Source organism: Chiloscyllium plagiosum, chromosome 4 (genome assembly GCF_004010195.1).
Source record: "Chiloscyllium plagiosum isolate BGI_BamShark_2017 chromosome 4, ASM401019v2, whole genome shotgun sequence".
In the NCBI taxonomy this organism is placed as follows: domain Eukaryota; kingdom Metazoa; phylum Chordata; class Chondrichthyes; order Orectolobiformes; family Hemiscylliidae; genus Chiloscyllium; species Chiloscyllium plagiosum.
The window spans coordinates 68,846,113-68,867,778 of NC_057713.1; the positions used below are offsets into that span (position 1 = coordinate 68,846,113).

General features: G+C 41.0%; 1 protein-coding gene and 1 long non-coding RNA gene across 2 annotated transcripts in view; one reads left to right on the forward strand and one right to left on the reverse strand.

Moving 5' to 3' along the window:
- Nucleotides 1-5,990, reverse strand: part of penkb (proenkephalin b) — a 12,000-nt gene extending 6,010 nt beyond the window's left edge. The window contains exons 1-2 of the mRNA XM_043688396.1: nucleotides 5,783-5,990; nucleotides 4,822-4,962 (exon numbers count right to left, since the gene is read on the reverse strand). Of these exons, the coding sequence (XP_043544331.1) occupies nucleotides 4,822-4,959 (138 nt within the window). The 5' untranslated portion in view covers nucleotides 4,960-4,962; nucleotides 5,783-5,990. The remainder of the gene's footprint in view (nucleotides 1-4,821; nucleotides 4,963-5,782) is intronic.
- A 513-nt stretch (nucleotides 5,991-6,503) lies between these two features.
- Nucleotides 6,504-21,666, forward strand: part of LOC122549567 — a 91,248-nt gene continuing 76,085 nt past the window's right edge. The window contains exons 1-2 of the long non-coding RNA XR_006311580.1: nucleotides 6,504-6,807; nucleotides 7,387-7,858. This is a non-coding gene — a long non-coding RNA (uncharacterized LOC122549567). The remainder of the gene's footprint in view (nucleotides 6,808-7,386; nucleotides 7,859-21,666) is intronic.

The window sequence follows — 21,666 nt, forward strand, 5'->3', positions numbered from 1 at the left end:
GGGCAATTTAGCATGGCCAATTCACCTGACCCGCACATCTTTGCACTGTGGGAGGAAACCGGAGCACCCGGAGGAAACCCACGCAGACACGGGGAGAACGTGCAAACTCCACACAGTCAGTCGCCTCAGGCGGGAATTGAACCCGGGTCTTTGGCGCTGTGAGGCCAAAGGTTCGATTCCAGTCTTGGGTGACTGTTCGTGTGGAGTTTGCACGTTCTCCCCGTGTCTGCGTGGGTTTCCTCCGGGTGCTCCGGTTTCCTCCCACAGTCCAAAAATGTGCAGGTCAGGTGAATTGGCCATGCTAAATTGCCCGTAGTGTTAGGTAAGGGGTAAATGTAGGGGTATGGGTGGGTTGCGCTTCGGCGGGGCGGTGTGGACTTGTTGGGCCGAAGGGCCTGTTTCCACACTGTAAGTAATCTAATCTAAATCTAAAAAAAGGACTCTGATAAGGATGGGAATAAAGAGAAAAGATGCTGCACCGTTTCAGTGGCGGGTACTTCTTTCTATGGTTAGGTATTATCTAATTAGATATGACTTAAGCTTGATTACTGCAAGATAGTTCATATCCTAATACTAAAATCTTTCATCCTAAAAATCACAAATATCATATCTCTATCAGAGAGAAAGTTAATGAGTTTACAGTACTGAAATGTAATTTTTCAATGGTGCAGCTTCAGTAATAAACATCACATGACAATGGCTTGCCATATACGTAACTTCCTTATAATTGGGTAAGGTGCTGTTAGCCATGAATTAAATGTTTGTACAACAAAAGTGAGTTATGCAGATGCTGGAGATTAGAATCTAGAGTGTGGTACTGGAAAAGCACAGCAGGTCAGGCAGCATCTGAGGAGCAGGAACATCGTTCCTTTTACCCGAAATGTCGATTTTCCTGCTCGACGGATGATGCCTGACCTGCTGTGCTTTTTCCAGCACCACACTCTCAATTTAAATGTTTATAAGTTAAGTAAATAATTACCCTTTAGCTAAGATGATTCTGAAAATTGAACTTAATTTCTAGACATGATTTCTTACAGTCCCCCTCTCCCCAATGCAGATGCAATTATTTAAAACCAAGAAGTTGACCACTAATGAGAAAATTAAGATAACAATAAAGAACTGTGAACTGGACCTCATCTAGAAACAATAAACTCATTATGCACAATTGGCAGACGTTGCCTCAGTACCATCATCATGAATGGCCAATAGTTATCTTCAATGCTCGGCATAAAGCCGGTTTTCAATTTGGCCATTGTTCATACAGAGAATCCTTTACAAGAAGAGCTTCTTTTTGTCATTGAAATTGCAGATGTGCAGGCCTCAAACAGGTTGGCTTACCATGGGGACTGCTAAGGGATCCACAATGTGTATGTTTCCACTCTTGATTAATTATAATGTTCCTCTTTGTCGTTTATCTTGAATCAGTTGAAAAAAAAAACAAAAAAAACCCAGAAATTGTGGGGAATACTCAGCACATTTGGCTGTGTCTGTGGAGAGAGATCAAAGTTATCATTTCATTTTGAGTAACTCTTCCTCAGAACTAATGGTAGCTAGGAAAAAAGTTGTTTTTTTAATGCAGAATTGTAGGAGGAGTGGTAAGGAATAAACGATAGATGGAGCAAGAGCCCAAGAAGCAAGGGAAAAACAGATGGACAGACAAAGGAGTAGTCAATGATTAATTTCAGAGAATTACTAATGACTTCAACACACCACCGTGTACCCTGGCCAAAATCTGTCTCAGGCTTGCTGCAATGCTGCAGCTTAGCTCAACTGGAAGAACAACACCTCATTTTTCACTTGGGGACTCTGCAACTTCTGGACTCAATATTGAGTTCAACAATTTATGGGTTGAGGCACCTCCTTCCATGTCCTTACCTCAAATCCAACACACCAGGCGTTATCACATGGTCTACTTCACAAACAACCCATTGTTAGTAACTAATGGTTCCCATTAGCAGCTATTCATTCTCTTAGGCTAATTATTATCAACTCCTTTGTTCTCTCTCCTTGGGCTCTAATCTCCACCTATTGTTTACTCCTTAACCCCCCCCACCGCATAAAGAAACAACTCTTTCCTGAGCTACCATTAGTTCTGAGGAAGGGTAATTGGACCCAGAAATTTAACTCTGATTTTGCTTTTCCAACAATTTCTGTTTTTGTTTCTGATTTCCATCATCCGTAGTACTTTCAGTTTTAATCAAGATAAATGACATTTGGCGAACTGTTATTGATATAGTAATGTTCATCATATTCTGTTACATGAATGGGTGAACTTTTGTAAAATAACTTTGTTTGGTTGGAAGTCTTTTCACATTGTAAAGGTGAGACAACTGCACACAACAGGATTCTGAACACACATTGTTTAACCAAGTTGGTTTCCTCTATTGCCGAATGTATCCCACATATTTATGGAACCATATTCAGTCTAAGAATCGAGTCGAGGCATTGAACGGTATTTACCTATGAATATTGTTGTCATCTCAGGGAAATTCACCTCCTCCCCGGCCTGATCGACATTTATTACCCATCTCTACAATGTAGTGGTTGGTCTTTTAATGCTCACTACATCATATACGACAAAAAATGAAACTTGCGTTTTCTAATGAATCGGATGTATTTATACAGTATTCGATTTCCAGACATCATTCTCCTAGTGTTATTTAAATGTGTAACCCTGATAAGACTTACAGTGCACCGATCGCTCGGTCTTTTTCTGATACACTTTCGCAACTGAGAAATGTGACAGCAAGCCAGAGGACTTCGGATTGACACGGCAAACAGTTGGTTGCAATTTTTTTTAAGAAACTGATGATTTCCACGGTGATGATTGTGGCCAGGTTGCCTTCCAACACCACTTCCTGAAAAATGTTACTTTCCAGTATGCATGGTTAGTAGACAATTACGACAATTCTTATATTTTACACACAAAACCAAAAAAAATGCTGGAGAAGGGTCACTGAACTCAAAATGTTAACTCTACTTTCCCTCCACAGATGCTGCCAGATCTGAATTTCCCCATAATTTCCGCGTGGTTTAGTTCTCCAGCACGCACAGCTCTTTATTTTATCCTATAGTTTATAACCTACCACATTTCTTGCACTCTGTTGGTAGGTTTCCAAGGTCTTCTGCTTTCAGGTGAAACATATAAATATAATTATACTAAATTTCATAAACCTTCCACAGCGTTCGGAAAACCACGCTAAATTAAATTATTTGTTAACTTACATCATCTTCTGGTATTACACCATTGATTTGTTGAGAGCTATTTGTGAACACTAAGTCCAATGACGGCGGGTCTACCCCAAGCGTTCCTGGTAAAATAGCTGAGGATGAACATAGCTGAAAATGTGTTGCTGGAAAAGCGCAGCAGGTCAGGCAGCATCCAAGGAACAGGAGAATCGACGTTTCGCGCATGAGCCCTTCTTCAGGAGAATGAGCATAGCCCCAGCATCTACACCGTGGGGCACACCGCCGCTCATACATTGCGACTCCGTATTCTAAACACTTCTAATACACCACCCAACGATTTTTCACTGAATTTAGATGTCCATTGTCTTATTTTAAAACACGCCCATCACTTGCACTGTAGAGGATATCTACAATATTCGAGATTGCATTACAGCTTTTCTCCAAAACTAGTCAATTAGTAGTATTTGGCCTGGAGCAAAATGAAATCCCGCCAAGGTCTACGGGGAAACTGGATTGAGGCCAAATCAGATTATCGAAGGGTTGGTTGTATTTATTTCCTAGTCTTTACGAAAAAGTACGGGAACAAAAAATACCGAATCGATTATTAAAGACCAACGCGCAATGTTTAGTTTCAGTGCGTAAGTGTTTTTTTTAATTCTTGCGGACCGATGCTGTTGATTATTATGAGGAGGAAATCGAAATGTAATATTTGCCTGGAGTCCTCCTTGTGGAAGGCTGAACTGCGTGGCATTCCACGGTAAACTTGCTGCAAATAGCCACAGTCCGCGATAGTTGGCGCTCCTGGAACTTTAGAAAGCGTCCAGTTCTGTTCCTAGTGCCTTTAGAGACTTTGAGCTTTTGTCTTTGGTATCAGAAATGCAGCGGGGTGTTTAATCATTATATCCTTATCATTATTGTGACAAAGTAATAGCTGTGATTAACAACTTTACAGAATCGTAGCTTTCTCTCTCATTGTTTGTGGTGGTATATTTAAAGTTCCTTTTCCATCTCACCTTGAGATATACAGAGTTAAAAATCACACAACATCAGGTCATAGTCCAACAGGTTTAATTGGAAGCACACTAGCTTTCGGAGTGATGCTCCTTCATTAGGTGATAGTGGAGGGCTCGATCATAACACAGAATTTATAGCAAAAATTTGCAGTGTGAATTTACACTGCAAATTTTTGCTATAAATTCTGTGTTACGATCGAGCCCTCCACATTCACCTGATGAAGGCCTGATGTTGTGTGATTTTTAACTTTGTACACCCCAGTCCAACACCGGCATCTCCGAATCATGAGATATACAGGCATTCTTCACGTACGCTTTCGCGCAGAGTTTACCCACCTCCCTTTCAAGCACCCTTCACTGCTAATGCAGAAAGCGCTACCGTTACAAATACATCACTTTGTTAAATCAAACGAGAGTGTAAATGTGGAAATCAGTCATTGGATTTGCCAAAATCTAAGTACTGGTACATGAGACCCTACATGTCCATTCTTTGGCTACACGGACGCAAACGACCTTCTGTAACCAGGTTTTGGTCGATAACATAAACTTCATATTAGAATTCGGCTATCACACACGGGGTTGCTGAAGCGGTGAGGGTGGCGGGGCAGTTTAAACTTACCAGCGGGTTAAACTCTGTCAAATGACCGGCCAATTGGTAGGCGCAGTAAGCACAGTCCTGGTCGCAGTCTGCCCCGACCCCCATCAAGGAGGCACACAAGGCCAACACCAGGCAATGGCACTTCCACAGTACCGCCATGAGCTGCAAATATAGGACAGAAAACAAAATATACTTAGTGGAAATACTCAAACGCGTGCCTTCAAACTTTAAACTTCATTCTGCGTTGGTTCAAACACATTTCAGACCTTCCCATCGCGTCAATAAAAAAAATGACGGTTTGGAATATTTTCTATTCTATCTATAAGTTACATAAATATTCCAGCTTTTATAGAAGTAAACCCACAAAGAGCCATTTTGTAAAATGAAGATATTTATTGGGAGATGAGACAGTAAGGGCTGCATATGCTGGAAGTCAGAGTCAATAGATGTGAAGCTTGAAGAGCACAGCAGTTCAGATAGCATCCGACAAGCAGGAAAGTTAACGTTACGGCCGAAACCATTCGCCATATGTTATCAGGAGAGGTTCGGTTAATCGGCCAGACCGCCACCTCCCCCAACCACACCTCCCCCCCCCCCCCCAGTACAAACTATATTCAAAACAATTTTTTAGGATCCGCCAATTATATGTGACTGTAATAGAATAAGACACTTAGACAACTATTCCGCAGCAACACAATCCGTCAAACGTAAATACATTGCAAAATAGGAGATTAGCAAAGCATGAAAATTCAGTTTTCATTTCATTCCTCCCCTCGCCATCTCAATCGGAAGAGTTCATTTCGAAAGCGTTCTTCACTCCGAATGCACTACATTCGCCACGCTAAAGGATCAAATATTGCGTGAAGTTATTTAAATCGAAACAATACAACCACAGAATATTGCAGTTGCAGTGAATTTTCGAAGTTGTATTTGTGCCATAAACACAAAGGCGAGTCTCAGAAGACATACTATCTTGCCTTACCTCTGTTGTAGCCTCTCTGAAAATGAAACTGGTCTGAAGCTGGACGTGGCTTTTCCGCCTCTTGCAGACTTCAGCTGGTATTTATAGCGGAATGCGTCGATCTCCGGAGACGACCTAGCAAACAGACAAATACCCTGCAGTTATAACAAACAGTTCACCAGGCTACTGATACCCGACGCGCCCGCACGCCTTTAAATAAGGGCGGGTCACTGTGGATACTTGTCAATCCCTTATCCATGAGGTCAGGTTGCTAACAGTTATAGCGGTCGGGATGGAAACTACGCTATTACAAGAAGCAACAATCCAGTTGCCTGCAAAGTCCCATGACGCAGAACACCAGGATTTTTGATGACACATTTGCCACCTACGGGACAAATATACTGCAGGATCTAGCTGGAAAACAAGTGTGGATATATAAATGAGGGATGATTGATAACTCCAGTTTTTTTTCCACAAACTGTGTAAAATGAGACATTCACATTCCGATACCATCCTCCCCCCCCCCCCCCCCCACAACAGCGGCCTCTCTCAGACCAATGTAGAAAACTATGGAAAAGCAACAAGTGAGACAGGCGCGTCACTTCGGATTATCACTCGGTGTTCATGAACATCAGAGTTTATGCGGTTTAAAAGGATCGTATGTGCATGCGTTAGATTTTTCTTTTAAAATCAGATTACAAATTAAAAATATCGAAAGTCCAATCAGTTACTTTGGTCTTGTTATATTTGGGAATATCACCAGACTCAAAGCAGGAATGCATTCATGCATATAGGTAACAGCATATTTAGTGCGAAGATCTTTCAAGCAAATGGACGCATTTTATATTAAGTGGATTTAATTTTACTTATTTAGAAAGATATGTTTTGGCAACTGAGTTCATTGAAGCTGGACTCTATTTGAAAGCCTTAAACCAAGTTCGCTTTATATTTTAACCGCACCTGTGTGCTGACACCTGGCCACTATAATGATTGTCGAGAAGATCGCCAAAAATCACTCATGACGAAAAGATGAAACTATTACTGAGGTATGTTTTATGATGCAGTACCACCTGATCATTGTTATCCAGCACTCGGTCGGCATATTTCGGGGATGCTCACCCATCCATGGACATCGTGTAACGCTAACTTCTCTAGCTCTCCAACACCTGAGCTCAAGAATTCTCAGTCCAACGGGATTTTACTTAATTGAAATGCTACGATTTTGTAATTAAAATCCATAGGGAGCTACGTCAATGGTCACTTCAGCTTTAGAACTGGAGTTTGCACATTCTCCCTGTGTCTGTATGGGTTTCCTCCAGGTGCTCCGGTTTCCTCCCACAGTCTAAAGATGTGCAGGTCAGGTGAATTGGCCATGCTAAATTGCCCATAGTGTTAGGTGCATTAGTCAGAGGGAAATGGTCTGGGCGGGTTACTCTTCGGAAGGTCAGTGTTGACTTGTTGGGCCGAAGGGCCTTTACCACACTGTAGGGAATCTAATCTAACCAAAATTGCCAGACTTTAGATAATTACGAGTGAAAGTTTAAAAGTTTTTTAAAAACGCACGCGTAATACATCGGGGAAGTTGCCAGAGCGACTGTTGTGAAAATATGCTTTCGATTTTCTAGAATGAAGAGTGACTCCGTCAAGTTTTAATCGCTTTTTAATCCGTAACTGTGTACGGACCAACCAATCATTTTCTGAGCAGATTTCCGGGGAGATCCTCCATACCCTTTTTGCGGAAGCAGCAAGCACAGGGAAGGACCCCGACTGAAGCGAATTTAGCCTTCACTTGAGTGTGGCACACACAGGTCAGAGGACTTACACCGCTGTTTTCGAACTTTTCAAATAGTATCACTATCGTTACGAGAGGAGTGCAGGGAAAGATTTTGCAAAGCTCTTGTACAGTTGGTCAATTGGAAAGCAGAGAGACGTAACCGATCTGGAAAGTTTAATGAAATTCCCAATCTAGACCGTAATCCTTGTTTCATTCAACTGTGACCCTTGCCAGCCCTGGTTACTAGCCTGGCTACAAGCTGCCTGGATCACTTGCTGAAATTGCTGCGGTTTTGTGAGGAAGCGGGCGCCAACACGGAAAAGGTACTATTTGAGGATAGTTGTTTTAGAAATAAGTTATATTATATTCATAAAGCAAACGGCTAAAATGCTAACAGATATCGCAGGAACAATTATAATCATGAAGATTGCTTTCGCCCACCAAAAATCGCACTTTAAAGTCCTTCAATTTTAGCGGTTTTACAATTCACACTGATGTCTACTAACGTCTATATAGCTCAATATATTTATAATTTTTAAAGAGACAGGCTAGCATTTAGCCTCCCAATTTGATTTATTTGAAACCCAGAGCAAGGCAAAGCCAGTATGCATTTGAAGATTCACAACGCAGTGCTATGTAAAATGAGTGAAGCAACTTAAGGAATGACAACAGCAAGTTGTTTAGGAAGCATTTGCTGATAGTGCTGGACAGGTTTGCCCCACTGAGAGAAGGAAGGGATGGCAGGTTGAAAGAGCCTTGGGTGACAAGGGATGTGGAACATCTGATCAAGAGGAAGAAGGAAGCTTACTGAAGGTTGAGGAGGCAAGGATGAAACAGCCTTAGTGGGTAGGATTAAGGAAAACCCATTGCCTTCTACACTTATGTGAGGAACAAAGGATTGGCCAGAGTGATGGTAAGGCCGATCAGGGATAGTGGAGGGAACTTGCGCCTGGAATCAAAGGAAATCGGGGAGGTCCTTAATGAATACTTTGCTTCAGTATTCACTCATGAGAGGGACTTGACTTTTCCAAGGACAGCGTGAAACAGACTGATATGCTCGAACAGTTTGATGTTAGGAAGGAAGATGTGCTAAAAATTTTGAAAAATATAAAGATAGATAAATCCCCTGGGCCAAATGTGATATACTCTAGGTTTCTACAGGAAGCAAGGGAAAAGATTACTGCATGATGATCTTTGCATCCTCTGGAGTAGTGCTAGATGTTTGGAGGGTGGCAAATGTTATTCCCTTGTTCAAGAAAGCAAATAGGGCTAACCTGGGGATTACAGATCAGTCAGTCTTACGTCAGTGTTGGGCAAAGTATTGGAGAGGATCCTGAGGGACAGGATTTATGATTACTTGGAAAACCATAGTTTGATTAGAGATAGTCAGCATGGTTTTGTGTGGGGTAGGTCATGCCTCACAAACCTTATTGAATTCTTTGAGGATGTGACAAAACACAATGATGAAGATAGAGCAATGAATGTGGTGTAAATGGATTTTAGCAAGGCGTTTGATAAGGTTTCCCAAGGTAGGCTCATTCAGAAAGTAAGGAAGCATAGGATACATTGAAATCTGTCTGTCTGGATATAGAATTGGCAGACTCATAGAAGACAGAGGGTGGTGGTTGATGGAAAGTATCCACCTGGATCTTGGGGCCCTGTGGCATTCTGTAGGGAATGGTTCTGGGACCTCTGCTCTTAGTGATTTTTATAAATGACATGGATGAGGAAGTGGAAGGGTAGGTTAATAAGTTTGCTGATGACACGAAGGTTGGTGGAGTTGTGGATAGTGTGGAGGGCTGTTGTAGGTTGCAACGGGACATTGATAGGATGCAGAACTTGTTGAGATGTGGCAGATGGAGTTCAACCTGGAAAAGTGTGAAGTCATTCACTTTGGAAGGTTGCATTTGAATGCAGAACATAGGGTTAAAGGCAGGATTCTTGGCAGTTCTTGGAGGAACAGAGGGATCTTGGGGTCCGTGCCCATTGATCCCTCAAAGATGCCACTCAAGTTGATAGGGTTGTTAAGAAGGGATATGGTGTGTTGGCTTTCATTAGTTGGAGAATTGTGTTTAAGAGCCGCAAAGTTATGCTACAGTTCTATAAAGTCCTGGTTGGACCACATGTGGAATATTGTATTCAGTTAAGTTCGTCTCATTACTGAAAAGATGTGCAAGCTTTAGAGAGGGTGCAGAGGAGATTTACCAGGATGCTGCCTGGACTGGAGGGCATGTCTTATGAAGAAAGGTTGAGGGAGCTAGGGCTTTTCTCATTGGAGCAAAGAAGGATGAGAGGTGACTTGATAGAAGTGTACAGGATTTTGAGAGGCATCGGTAGAGTAGATAGCTAAAGACTTTTTCCCCATGGTGGAAATGCTTATCACGAGCTGGCATAATTTCAAGGTAGTTGGAAGAAGGTTTAGGGGAGATGTCAGAGATACGTTCTTTACACAGAGAATGGAGAGTACGTGGAATGCACTTCCAGCAGTGGTAGTAGAGTCAGATACATTAGGGATATTTAAGCGACTCTTGGATAGGTACTCAGAAGATAGCACAATGAAGAGTTAGTCTGATCTTAGAGTAGGATAAAAGGCTACACAACATTGAGGGCCAAAGCGCCTGTACTTTGCTGTACCGTTCTAAGTTCAATTTTCTATGTCCTATCCCAATCCAATGGATTATACCTAAGCTCTACAATCCTGCTGCATCCAGTCATAAATGATGTCAGACAATTAACAACTCAATGGAGGAGGAGGAGGGTCCCCAAATATTCCTATCCTCAAAGATGAAAAAGTCCCCAAATATTCCTGTCCTCAAAGATGAAAGACGTAAGATAAAGTGCAAAAGATAAGACTGAAGCATCAGAACAACCTTCAGTCAGAAGTGCCAAATGGATGATCCATCTCAGCCTCCTCCAGTGGTCCACAGCATTGGACAGGTATCAGTCTTCAACCAATTCAATTCATGGTATGGGTTACCAAGATGCATTTGCAGGCGCTGGATACTGCAAAGGCTATGGGCCCTGAAGATTGTGCTCCAGAACTTGCCACTCCCCTAGCCAAGCTCTTTCAGCACATTTACAAAACTGGTATCTATCCAGCAGTATGGAAAATTGTGCAAGTATGTCCCGTACATAAAAAGCAGGTCAAATCAAATTGGCCAATTATTGCCCCATCAGTCTGCTCTCGATCATCAGTAAAGTGATGGAAGGTGACATCAAGAGTGCTATCGAGCAACACCTGCTCAGCAATAACCTGCTCAGCAATGCTCAATTTGGATTCTGCCAAGGCCACTCGATTCCTGCCCTCATTACAGCCTTGGTTCAAACATGGACAAAAGAGCTGAATTCCACAGGTGAAGTGAGAGTGACAGCTCTTGATATTTCTGATGAAGGGCGTATGCCCGAAATGTTGATTCTCCTGCTCCTTGGATGCTGCATGACCTGGTGTGCTTTTCCAGCACCACACTCTTGACTCTGATCTCCAGCATCTGCAGTCCTCACTTTCTCCTAGCTCTTGAATCAAGGCCTCATTTGACTGAGTGTGGCTTCAATGACCCTTAGAAAACTGGAATCATGGATATTGGTGGGGAAAAGCTCTAGGATTTTCATTGGAAGATCGTTGTGGTTGTTGGAGGTCAGTCATCTCAGCTCCACAACATCTCTGCAGGAGTTCCTCAGAATAGTATCCTAGGTCAAACCATTTTCATCTGCATTATCAATGATCTTCCCTCCATCATAAGGTTAGAAGTGCGGAGATTCATTGATCATTGCACCAGCTTCAGCACCATTCATGACTCCTCAGATACTCAGAAGCAGTCCATGTTCAAATGCACAATATCTGGATTATTTCCATGGTTGAGCTGACAAATGGCAAGTAACATCCACTACATAAAAATGCCAGACAATGATTATCTCCAATAAACTATTCATTGCCTCTTGACATTCAATGTGTTACCATCACTGAATCATCCACTATCAACATTGACCAGAAATTCAACTGGACTCACCACATAATCGCAGTAGCTACAAGAACAGGTCAGAGGCTAGGAATACCATAGTAGTAACTCACCTCCTGAATCCCCAAAACCTGTGCACCATCTACAAGGCACAAGTCAGGAGTGTGATGGATAATTCTCTACTTGCCTGGACGGGTACAGCTCTAAAATACTTAAGAAGCTTGACACCATCCAGGACAAAGCAGCCTGATTTATTGACACCACATCCACAAACATCCACTCCCTCCATTACCGATGCTCAGTAGCAGCTGGGTGTAAAATCTACAGGATAGAACATAGAACATTACAACGCAGTACACGCCCTTCAGCCCTCAATGTTGCGCCGACCTGTCATACCAATCTGAAGCCCATCTAACCTACGCTATTCCACGTACGTCCATAAATTCACCAAAGATCTTTAGATAGGACTTTCCAAATCCATGACTACTTCCATCTAGAAAGACACGGGCAGCAGATATATGGGAATACCAGCACCTTCAAGTTCCCCTCCAAGCCAATCACCAACCTGACTTGAAAATATATTGCTTTCTTTCACTATTGCTGGGTCAAAATTATGGAATTCCCTTCCTAAGGAAAGTCAATCTACAGCATGTGGACTGTAACAGTTCATGAAGACAGCTGACCACACCTTCTCAAGAACAACTAGCGATGGACAATAAATGCTGGCCAGCCGACGATGTCTATTTCCTATGAAACAAGCAATGCACAAAAATTATATCATAAACTGCAAAAGTGAAACTATTCCAATTGATATATAGCAATCTAAATTTGAGATTGCATAGTTCACTTTTCCATTCTTGTACATTTTTGAGGGAGGTGCAAATGGAATATTATTGTTTTTACTAAACAAGTTCCTTTAGGGAAGGAAACTGCTGTCCTTATTGGGTCTGGGCAATGTGCTAACTGGGCAATTAGGGATGGGCAATAAACCAGCCTTAATTCTATGAACAAAAAAATGTTCTTTGCCAATTGAATATTTTATTTGATACCTAATTTTGGTTGCCAGTAATAATAGAAGCAGCCATGGTACTGATTGGCTGCAATCTATCAGTAGACAAATGAAAACATTTTTCACATTTTTACAGAGGATACTATACTTCATTTGTGATATTTAGATAGGTTGCATTTGAAGTCTAACTGATGTAGCGGAGGTGAGTGGTGGGAAGAGTGAAAGTCTGGTAGTGACTCAATCTCTGTTCATCTAATTGGGAAAATGAATGAATCAACAGCCCTGAAAACTTAATGGAAGAGGGAAATTTAATAGTTGGCACGACAACGAGTTATGGTATATATCAGTTTTAGCAATCTATTTCTTGCTATACTTCTCAGTTCAATTAGACTTATTCTAATTCAAAACTGGTAGGTTTCATTAGATCTTCAAGTTGGATTTGAAAGGTTCTATTTTTAGATCCTTGCAACCATAGCACAAGCAAGAACAGAACATGATTATGTACAATGTTCAATGTAAAATGAAATTTCTCAAGATGCTTAACAGGAACATTATAAAGCAAAATATTACATAGAAGAACATAAGGAGATATTATGTCAAGTGACCAAAAGCCTGGTCAAGAAGTAGATATTGAGGAGTATCCTAAAGGAAAGTGAGATAGAGACGTGCGAAGGTATAGGAAGAGAATTCCAGAGCTTCATGTCCAGGGAACTGAAATCATAGCCATTTATATTGGAGCAATTAAAATTGGAGATTTGCAAGTCCCATGGGAGACCAGTTATGTATGCATTGGAGTACTCACATCTGGAGTTATTGGATGCATGAATGCGAGTTTCGGCAACAGATGTGCTGAGGCAGGAATGAAATTGGGTAATGCCACGGCGATGGAAATATTTGGTCTAAGCTCATCTCAGAATTAAATGTGACACAAAGGTAGCAAACAGTTTGGCTTAATTTCAAGTTGTTGCCAGGAATACCAGGAGGTCAGCAGTTAGAGAATGAAGTTTGGAGTAGGGACTGAAAGCAATTGGTTCATTCAGCACATCACAATAACAATAAGATCAATCAGCATTCTATGCTGTAGTTAAAACCCCAGTGGTCATTATTGGTTGGAAATAGTCTGGACATTCTCAGCACAAATTCTGATCAGTTCCATGTTTGATAGAAGTGTAAAAGCCAAACAGATAATTTCTTGGGGCATAAGGATTAGTAATTCTCCTCCAAGCCACTGAGTGATAGAGATATTCACAGCAGGCTATTTGGCCTTTTGAATCCATTTTATCCAGTTGGAACAGTTCCCTTGTTCCATCCCTGTAACCTTGTAAGTTTATTTCCTTTAATTGATTTTGAAATCATGGATCATTTCTGGTTTCATTAACCTCATGGACAGCATCAGGACAACATAATCATTGTCACTTGCTAAATTAAAAAAGGTTATTGTTCACCTTCTCCTTGCAGCTTTTTCCTAAATCCTTAGGACCATGTCCTTGTAAAAATAATATAGATTTCTGTATTCTTCAATAATTAAATTCACCTCAATCTTACCTCTCTGGCAACCTAATACTGATGAACCTCATTTAAATGCCTATTTCGTACACACTGCTTGCTGATTCAAGGGAAATAAGGCTGAGGCTTCAAATTTAAGGCCACTTTGCTTGGCTACTACTGACCTGGGCTGGAAGGATGCAATTTGTAAGTTAAGTTCCTTGTGCAGTATCCTACACTTCTATAAGAATAGTGAAAATATGTTGTTTTCATTACAAAGCCAGAAAAACATATCAAAATAATATTGTAGGAGCCAAAACACAGTGACTGAATGCACTGCATTTTGTGGCACTGAGCAATTAAGACACAGGCTCAATTCCTACTCTGTGCTTAATTAATAGCTTTCAGAGGTGCATAAATATTGTTGTTTGGCTTGGGTGGACTTTCTATCAGAATTGGAACTTTCTGGACAACATGCAGTAATGTTGCTAATGTTTGTGGTAGTTAAATTAGTGAATGTAAAATTTCCTTTACTCTTAGTCACCTTCTCAGTCATTGCAACTACTTGGACCTTGGGAAATTTGAATCTACGAGCTAACAGACTGTAAATCTGAACAAGCAGACTTTACTAATTTTAATCCTGCCAAACATACAGGCAGGAAGTTTTGTTTTTGGTTGAAACAACATAATGTCACCAATCCTGCTGCTTTCAGTCGTTTGCAATTTTTGAAGGCAGGAAGTCTCTTTTTTAAGTATGCAGTTTGACTTTTAATTATGCCAGAATTTGTTGATGGTTTCCCGCTTGTCTTTGTAATTTAATTCAACTTCTCTGATTTGATTATTGTCAGTGATTAGGCAACAGAATATTTCAATCCAGTGGTTTTAGTTCGTAAATATGTGACTACTGAATTAGATTTATTTGTTTGCAGAATCATATTTATTGTTCTACTCCTCAGTGCTTTTTGCTTGTAGGCTAAAATTATTTTCATATTTCTAGACAAAGGCAGGCAAAAATTATCTAAAATTCTAGTAACTATTCCTGCTCACTATCTTGAGTTCTATGCCAAAAAGTAAGATTGAGGACAGGATTAACAGCAAGTATGGATTTGACTGGGGAGATGGATTTAATATAGCAAAAAAGGAAGTCATCTCTCTGATTGTTGTACGTATGACAGTGTAGACATAATCATGATACTTTGGGTAGTCACTGTTTCTAGAGAAATTGAACATATTTAAGATTTATCTAAAAAGACTGAACTGGCTACATCCTGATGAATCACTGACAATATTGCTAGACATTGCAATCAGAACAATTCTTCTTCACTATCTTGACAAAGTACCTTCAAGAAAGCAAATGTTTGAAATGTCATGTTTCATGAAAAATTATTGTGCTAAAATAAGAATTTTCTTTCAGTAATCTATGTGCAAGCTTTTTTTTATTTTAACCATTTCTCAATAAGATAGATTTTTCTTCAGTTAAATAAAATGATCACTGGCTATTCGATATAATTCCTGTTTTTGATTCACAGGGAAGGGGAGCAGCACCTAGCCACACATTTACAAACCATGTTGTTTATATAATGCTATTACAATGTGTATTTCAAATAATTCTGAAAGATTTAGTTTTAGAGGAATTAATCTGAAGTGGCAAATTGAAAGGAAAACAACCATGCTGTAACCTCGGGCCAAAAAAATTATCACTCATTAAAAGGAAACCAGAAAAAAACATATTTGACTACTTGCATCTAATACTTTGTCACTGTCTGATACATGCAAAGAACAGCTACCTAGTACTGGCAATATGTTACTATAACATGTTTATTTCACCGTGGCTGTTTAACAAAGAGATAATCGCTTATAAACCCACTTTCATGTTTATCGTTTCTGATAGCCCTGTACTTGAGTAAAGAATTTACAAGAAGCTGAAAGCAAATTTAATGCTGAATATAAAGTAGCATAATCTCTGCCATTTTGCAGCAATATTTTTATGGGGATGTTGAGTGAACTTTAATATAAATTCTAATAATTAAATATCTGTCCTATTCTGTTCTTATTTTAAGTAATTCACACCATTTCTATTGAAATGAACAGGCAGCAGATTGTTCAATTAAAAAAAATGCTCAGAAGCAAATTGGAGGTATCCTTCCATCTGTGAGAGATGAGAGATGCAAAAGCAGCCTTAGAATATAGGTGATGTGAGATGGGTACATCTGCTCCAGTTATTTTGGTTGTTGACCAAGTAGTTTCGAGAAAAGCAAAGTCTGTCACAATTGCCAAAGATGAAGGTATCCCTGGTTGGTGGTGCAGGATAATGGCTGATCCCTTGTTTGCAAGGCTGGAATCTTGAAACCACACATGACAGTGGCAAAATTCTGCCCACAGCTGGTCTTGCCAATCATCAGATAGGGTTTCCCACTTGTCATGATTGATCTGGGGATCTCCATGTCTCTTTTCACAGCTTCTTTGGATCAAAGCTTTGGGTGCTGTTCTGGTCCCTTGGCATTGATTATCTTACTTCTAGCATAAGTTTGGAAATGTGACCATCTTCCATTCTGTGCACAAGCCCAAGGCTGAGAAATCTTTTTTTGATTTGCTCAAGCATGCACAACAAGTTTGCCCTAGAAAAGATTGGCTGACTGCTTTCATTATTGTGTTGTTGAAACTGATTACAAATGAAGATCTTAAGATATAGGATCAGAGTTGGGCTATTTCGCCCATCAAATCTATTCCACTATTTAATAAGCTCATAGGTGATACTTGCCAACTCCACTTTCTTGCCTTTTCACCATATTCTTTAATTCCCTTACTGATTAAAGATCTAACTATTTCAGCCTTGAACATACTTAATGATCCAGCTTTGATGTCCCTCCATGGTAAAAATTCAACAGATTCACTACCTCAGAAAGAAGAAATTTCTCTTCATTTCTATCTTAAATGAACTCTTGGCCTCAGACCATACCATGTAGTCGTGGACTGTCACACAAGGAGAAACAACCTCTCAGCTTTTTAAACCTCCATATGCTTCAATAGGTCATTTCTCAAACTTCTAAACTCCAATGTTTAGACTCAAACTATTTAATCTCTCCTCATAAGAAAAATTCTTTCGCCTCAGATCAACCTAGTCACCCCTCTCTGGGTTGCTTCCGATGCCACTGTTTCTTTATTTAGATAAGGGGACTGTTTTAAATCAAAGTGTTTCCAAATGAATCTTCGAATTTGGTTAAATGTAGTTAAACGAACACTCAACAACATAAATGTACTTAACTATGAACATTTATTAAATAAACAAAAAAATGAAAAAGAACATAAAAAAAGAGCAATAAGTCTCAAACCCTTCTGACCATCGGGGACCCCTGATCAATGGCTGGTATGGAGGCTTAGGTTCGTTCCTTGCACCACTCATGTTCTCAGTCCAAGGGGAAGTCCAATGATTTGGAATGATACTCTATCTTTTACATTGTAACAAACCATAAGTACATGAAAACAAGTTGTTTGTGCTGTCTTGGGCACACACAGGAATGTGAGTCATTTATCACAAGACTTACTCATGCAGCTGTCGAATAACATCATAAATTTTCGCCCATTTTATACAATTCACCCCTGATGATATTTGACAGTGTATAGTTTCAATTGCAAATGTGATACAAATCAGCGAGAGTTGCAAGAGAATAAGACAATGTAACCTACACCAGAAAATTAAAACTACAGTGAAAATAGTCATCGTTAATATCAATAATACAAGAATAGGGTGTATCATCAAATTAATGATCACAGTGGGTCTTTGGGGACCAACCCTCAAATATATCCCACCAGTGATGTATGGTCAAGGCTGGGATGGAATCAGCAAGTCAGGTTTACTCTCCATCCTCATATGATGTAGCAACTTTCATTCATCCACAGCAGCATCCATCTATAACAAATTTGCATGGTTCTGCAAATAAAGCATATCTTAGCAGTTTATGGTCTTTGACAACTCACTCACTTTTTGTTAATTTCCCTTTGTATACATTCTGGTACTTCCTGCGCTGTTATCAATATCCAATAGGTATCACCCTGTCCATGGACAAGTATCTCACCAAGCTTAGGCATGGTGTGGGTAGTTTACCTACACTTTCACACCTGTGCAAAGGTAGGAGGATGTAACTGGCCAACTTCTTTAAACATTCTACTCATGGATGTCACTTCTTTCAGGGAATTGCATAATTCAGATTATGCAATGCCTGTGGCAACACTTTGAGCCATCCCTGTAACCTATGATTGGGGGTTAGTAATTTAATTTGTTGTTTTAATAACCCATTCGTTCATTCTACAAGGCTAGCTACTGGAGGGTAATAAGGAATGTGGAACATCAAATGGATCCCATTCTCTGCAGCCCATTGTTGCACCTGTCAACCTGTAAAATGTGAGCCATTATCTGATTATATTTCTGATGGTTTGCCATAGTAGGATATCAACTGCTCTCAGCGCTTAGTAGTGTTACTCTGATTTACTTTGATTGTAGGGAAAACTAATATTAACTCAGAGTAAGTTATTGAAATTGTTGTTGTAATGGTGATGGGCCAACATAGTCAATCTACCAGATTTGAGCTGGCTGATCTCCTCATTTGATTTGTGCCGTTGGCTTTATCAGAAGTAAAATGTGTTTGCCTTTTGACATGTTTCACACCTGTTAATGACTTCTTTCACCAGATTGATGGGTAAGTACAAACCTCAATCTCTTGCACATTTGTACCGAGCTGTAATACCCTAAATGTCCTGATTTTTCATGAACCCATTTTCCAGTGTGATACTGTTCAGATGCAAACTTAACTGTAATGGCTTTAACTTTTTTTAAAGAATAGATTCCCTACAGTGTGGAAACAGACCCTTCAGCCCATCAAGTCCACACCAGCCCTCTGAAGAGTAATCCACCCAGACCCATTTCCCTCTGACTAAAGTCCCTAACACTATGGGCAATTTAGCATGGCCAATTCAGTTGACCTGCTCATAGAGTCATAGAGATGTACAGCGTGGAAACAGACACTTCGGTCCAACCTGTCCATGCCGACCAGATATCCCAACCCAATCTAGTCCCACCTGCCAGCACCCGGCCCATATCCCTCCAACTCTTCCTATTCATATACCCATCCAAATGCCTCTTAAATGTTGCAATTGTACCAGCCTCCACCACATCCTCTGGCAGCTCATTCCATACACGTACCACCCTCTGTGTAAAAATGTTGCCCCTTAGGTCTCTTTTATATCTTTCCCCTCTCACTTTAAATCTATGCCCTCTAGTTCTGGTCTCCCCGACCCCAGGGAAAAGACTTGCCTATTTATCCTATCCATGTCCCTCATCATTTTGTAAACCTCTATAAGGTCACCCCTCAGCCTCTGACGCTCCAGGGAAATCAGCCCCAACCTGTTCAGCCTCTTCCTGCAGCTCAAATCCTCCAACCCTGGCAACATCCTTGGAAATCTTTTCTGAACCCTTTCAAGTTTCACAACATCTTTCTGATAGGAAGGAGACCAGAATTGCACGCAATATTCCAACAGTGGCCGAACATGACCACCCAACTCCTGTACTCAATACTCTGACCAATAAAGGAAAGCATACCAAACACCTTCATCACTATCTATCTACCTGTGATCCACTTTCAACGAGCTATGAACCTGCACTCCAAGGTCTCTTTGTTCAGCAACAGTCCCGAGGACCTTACCATTTAGTGTATAAGTTCTGCTAAGATTTGCTTTCCCAAAATGCAGCACCTCACATTTATCTGATTAAACTCCATCTGCCACTTCTCAGCCCATTGGCCCATCTGGTCAAGATCCTGTTGTAATCTGAAGTAACCCTCTTCGCTGTCCACTACACCTCTAATTTTGGTGTCATCTGCAAACTGACTAACTTATGCTCGCATCCAAATCATTTACGTAAATGACATAAAGTAGAGGGCCCAGCACCGATCCTTGTGGCACTCCACTGATCACAGGCCTCCAGTCTGAAAAACAACCCTCCACCACCACCTTTGAGCCAGTTCTGTATCCAAACAGCTAGTTCTCCCTGTATTCCATGAGATCTAACCTTGCTAATCAGTCTCCCATGGGTAACCCTGTCGAACGCCTTACTGAAGTCCATATAGATCACATATTACAGGCAGGCGAGGAAGGAGCTTAAAAATGGTCTGAGGAGAGCCAGGAGGGGGCACGAGAAAGGCTTGGCAGAACAGATTAGGGAGAACACAAAGGCATTTTACACTTATGTGAGGAATAAGAGAATGGTCAAAGAAAGAGTAGGGCTGATCAGGGATAGCATAGGGAATTTGTGCGTGGAGTCTGAGGAGGTAAGGGAAGCCCTAAATGAGTTTTTTGCTTCTGTCTTTAGACCAGATTTGTCCTTGGCTGCTTTGGGAAACGAGAAATGCAATTGCTTCGCCACTTGCGAAGATCTTTTCATCCTTGCTCTCCACTGGAGTCGTACCTGAGGACTGGAGAGAGGCAAATGTAATTCCTCTCTTCAGGAAGGAAATAGGGAAATCCCTGGCAATTACAGGCCAGTAAGTCTCACGTCTGTCGTCTCCAAGGTGTTAGAAAGGATTCTGAGGGATAGGATTTATGACCATCTGGAAGAGCGTGGCTTGATTAAATGCAGTCAACACAGCTTTGTGAGGGGCAGGTCATGCCTCACAAACCTTATCGAGTTCTTTGAGGATGTGACTAGAACAGTTGATGAGGGTCGAGCTGTGGATGTGGTGTATATGGACTTCAGCAAGGCATTTGATAAGGTTCCCCACGGTCAGCTCATTCAGAAGGTCAGGAGGAATGGGATGCAGGGGAACATAGCTGTCTGGATACAGAATTGGCTGGCCAACAGAAGACAGCGAGTGGTAGTAGAAGGAAAATATTCTGCCTGGAAGTCTGTGGTGAGTGGTGTTCCACACAGCTCTGTCCTTGGGCCTGTATTGTTTGTAATTTTTATAAATAACTTGGATGAGGGGATTGAAGGATGGGCCAGCAAGTTTGCAGATGACACAAAGGTTGGAGGTGTCGTTGACAGTATAGAGGGCTGTTGTAGGCTGCAGGGGGACATTGACAGGGTGCAGAGATGGGCTGAGAGGTGGCAGATGGAGTTCAACCTGGATAAATGCGAGGTGATGCATTTTAGAAGGTCCAATTTGAAAGCTGAGTACAGGATTAAGGATAGGATTCTTGGCAGTGTGGAGGAACAGGGGGATCTTGGTGTGCAGGTACATAGATCCCTTAAAATGGCCACCCAAGTGGACAGGGTTGTTAAAAAAGCATATGATGTTTTGGCTTTCATTAATGGGGGATTGAGTTTAAGAGTTGTGAGAACTTGTTGTAGCTCTATAAAACTTTGGTTAGACCACACATGGAATACTGCGTCCAGTTCTGGTCGCCCTATTATAAGAAAGATGTGGATGCTTTGGAGAGGATTCAGAGAAGGTTTACTAGGATGCTGCCTGGACTGGAGGTCTTATCTTATGCGGAGAGGTTGACTGAGCTCGGACTTTTTTCATTGGAGAAAAGGAGGAGAAGAGGGGACCTAATTGAGGTATACAAGATAATGAGAAGCATAGATAGAGTCGATAGCCAGAGACTATTTCCCAGGGCAGAAATGACTAACACGAGAGGTCATAGTTTTAAGCTGGTTGGAGGAAAGTATAGAGGGGATGTCAGAGGC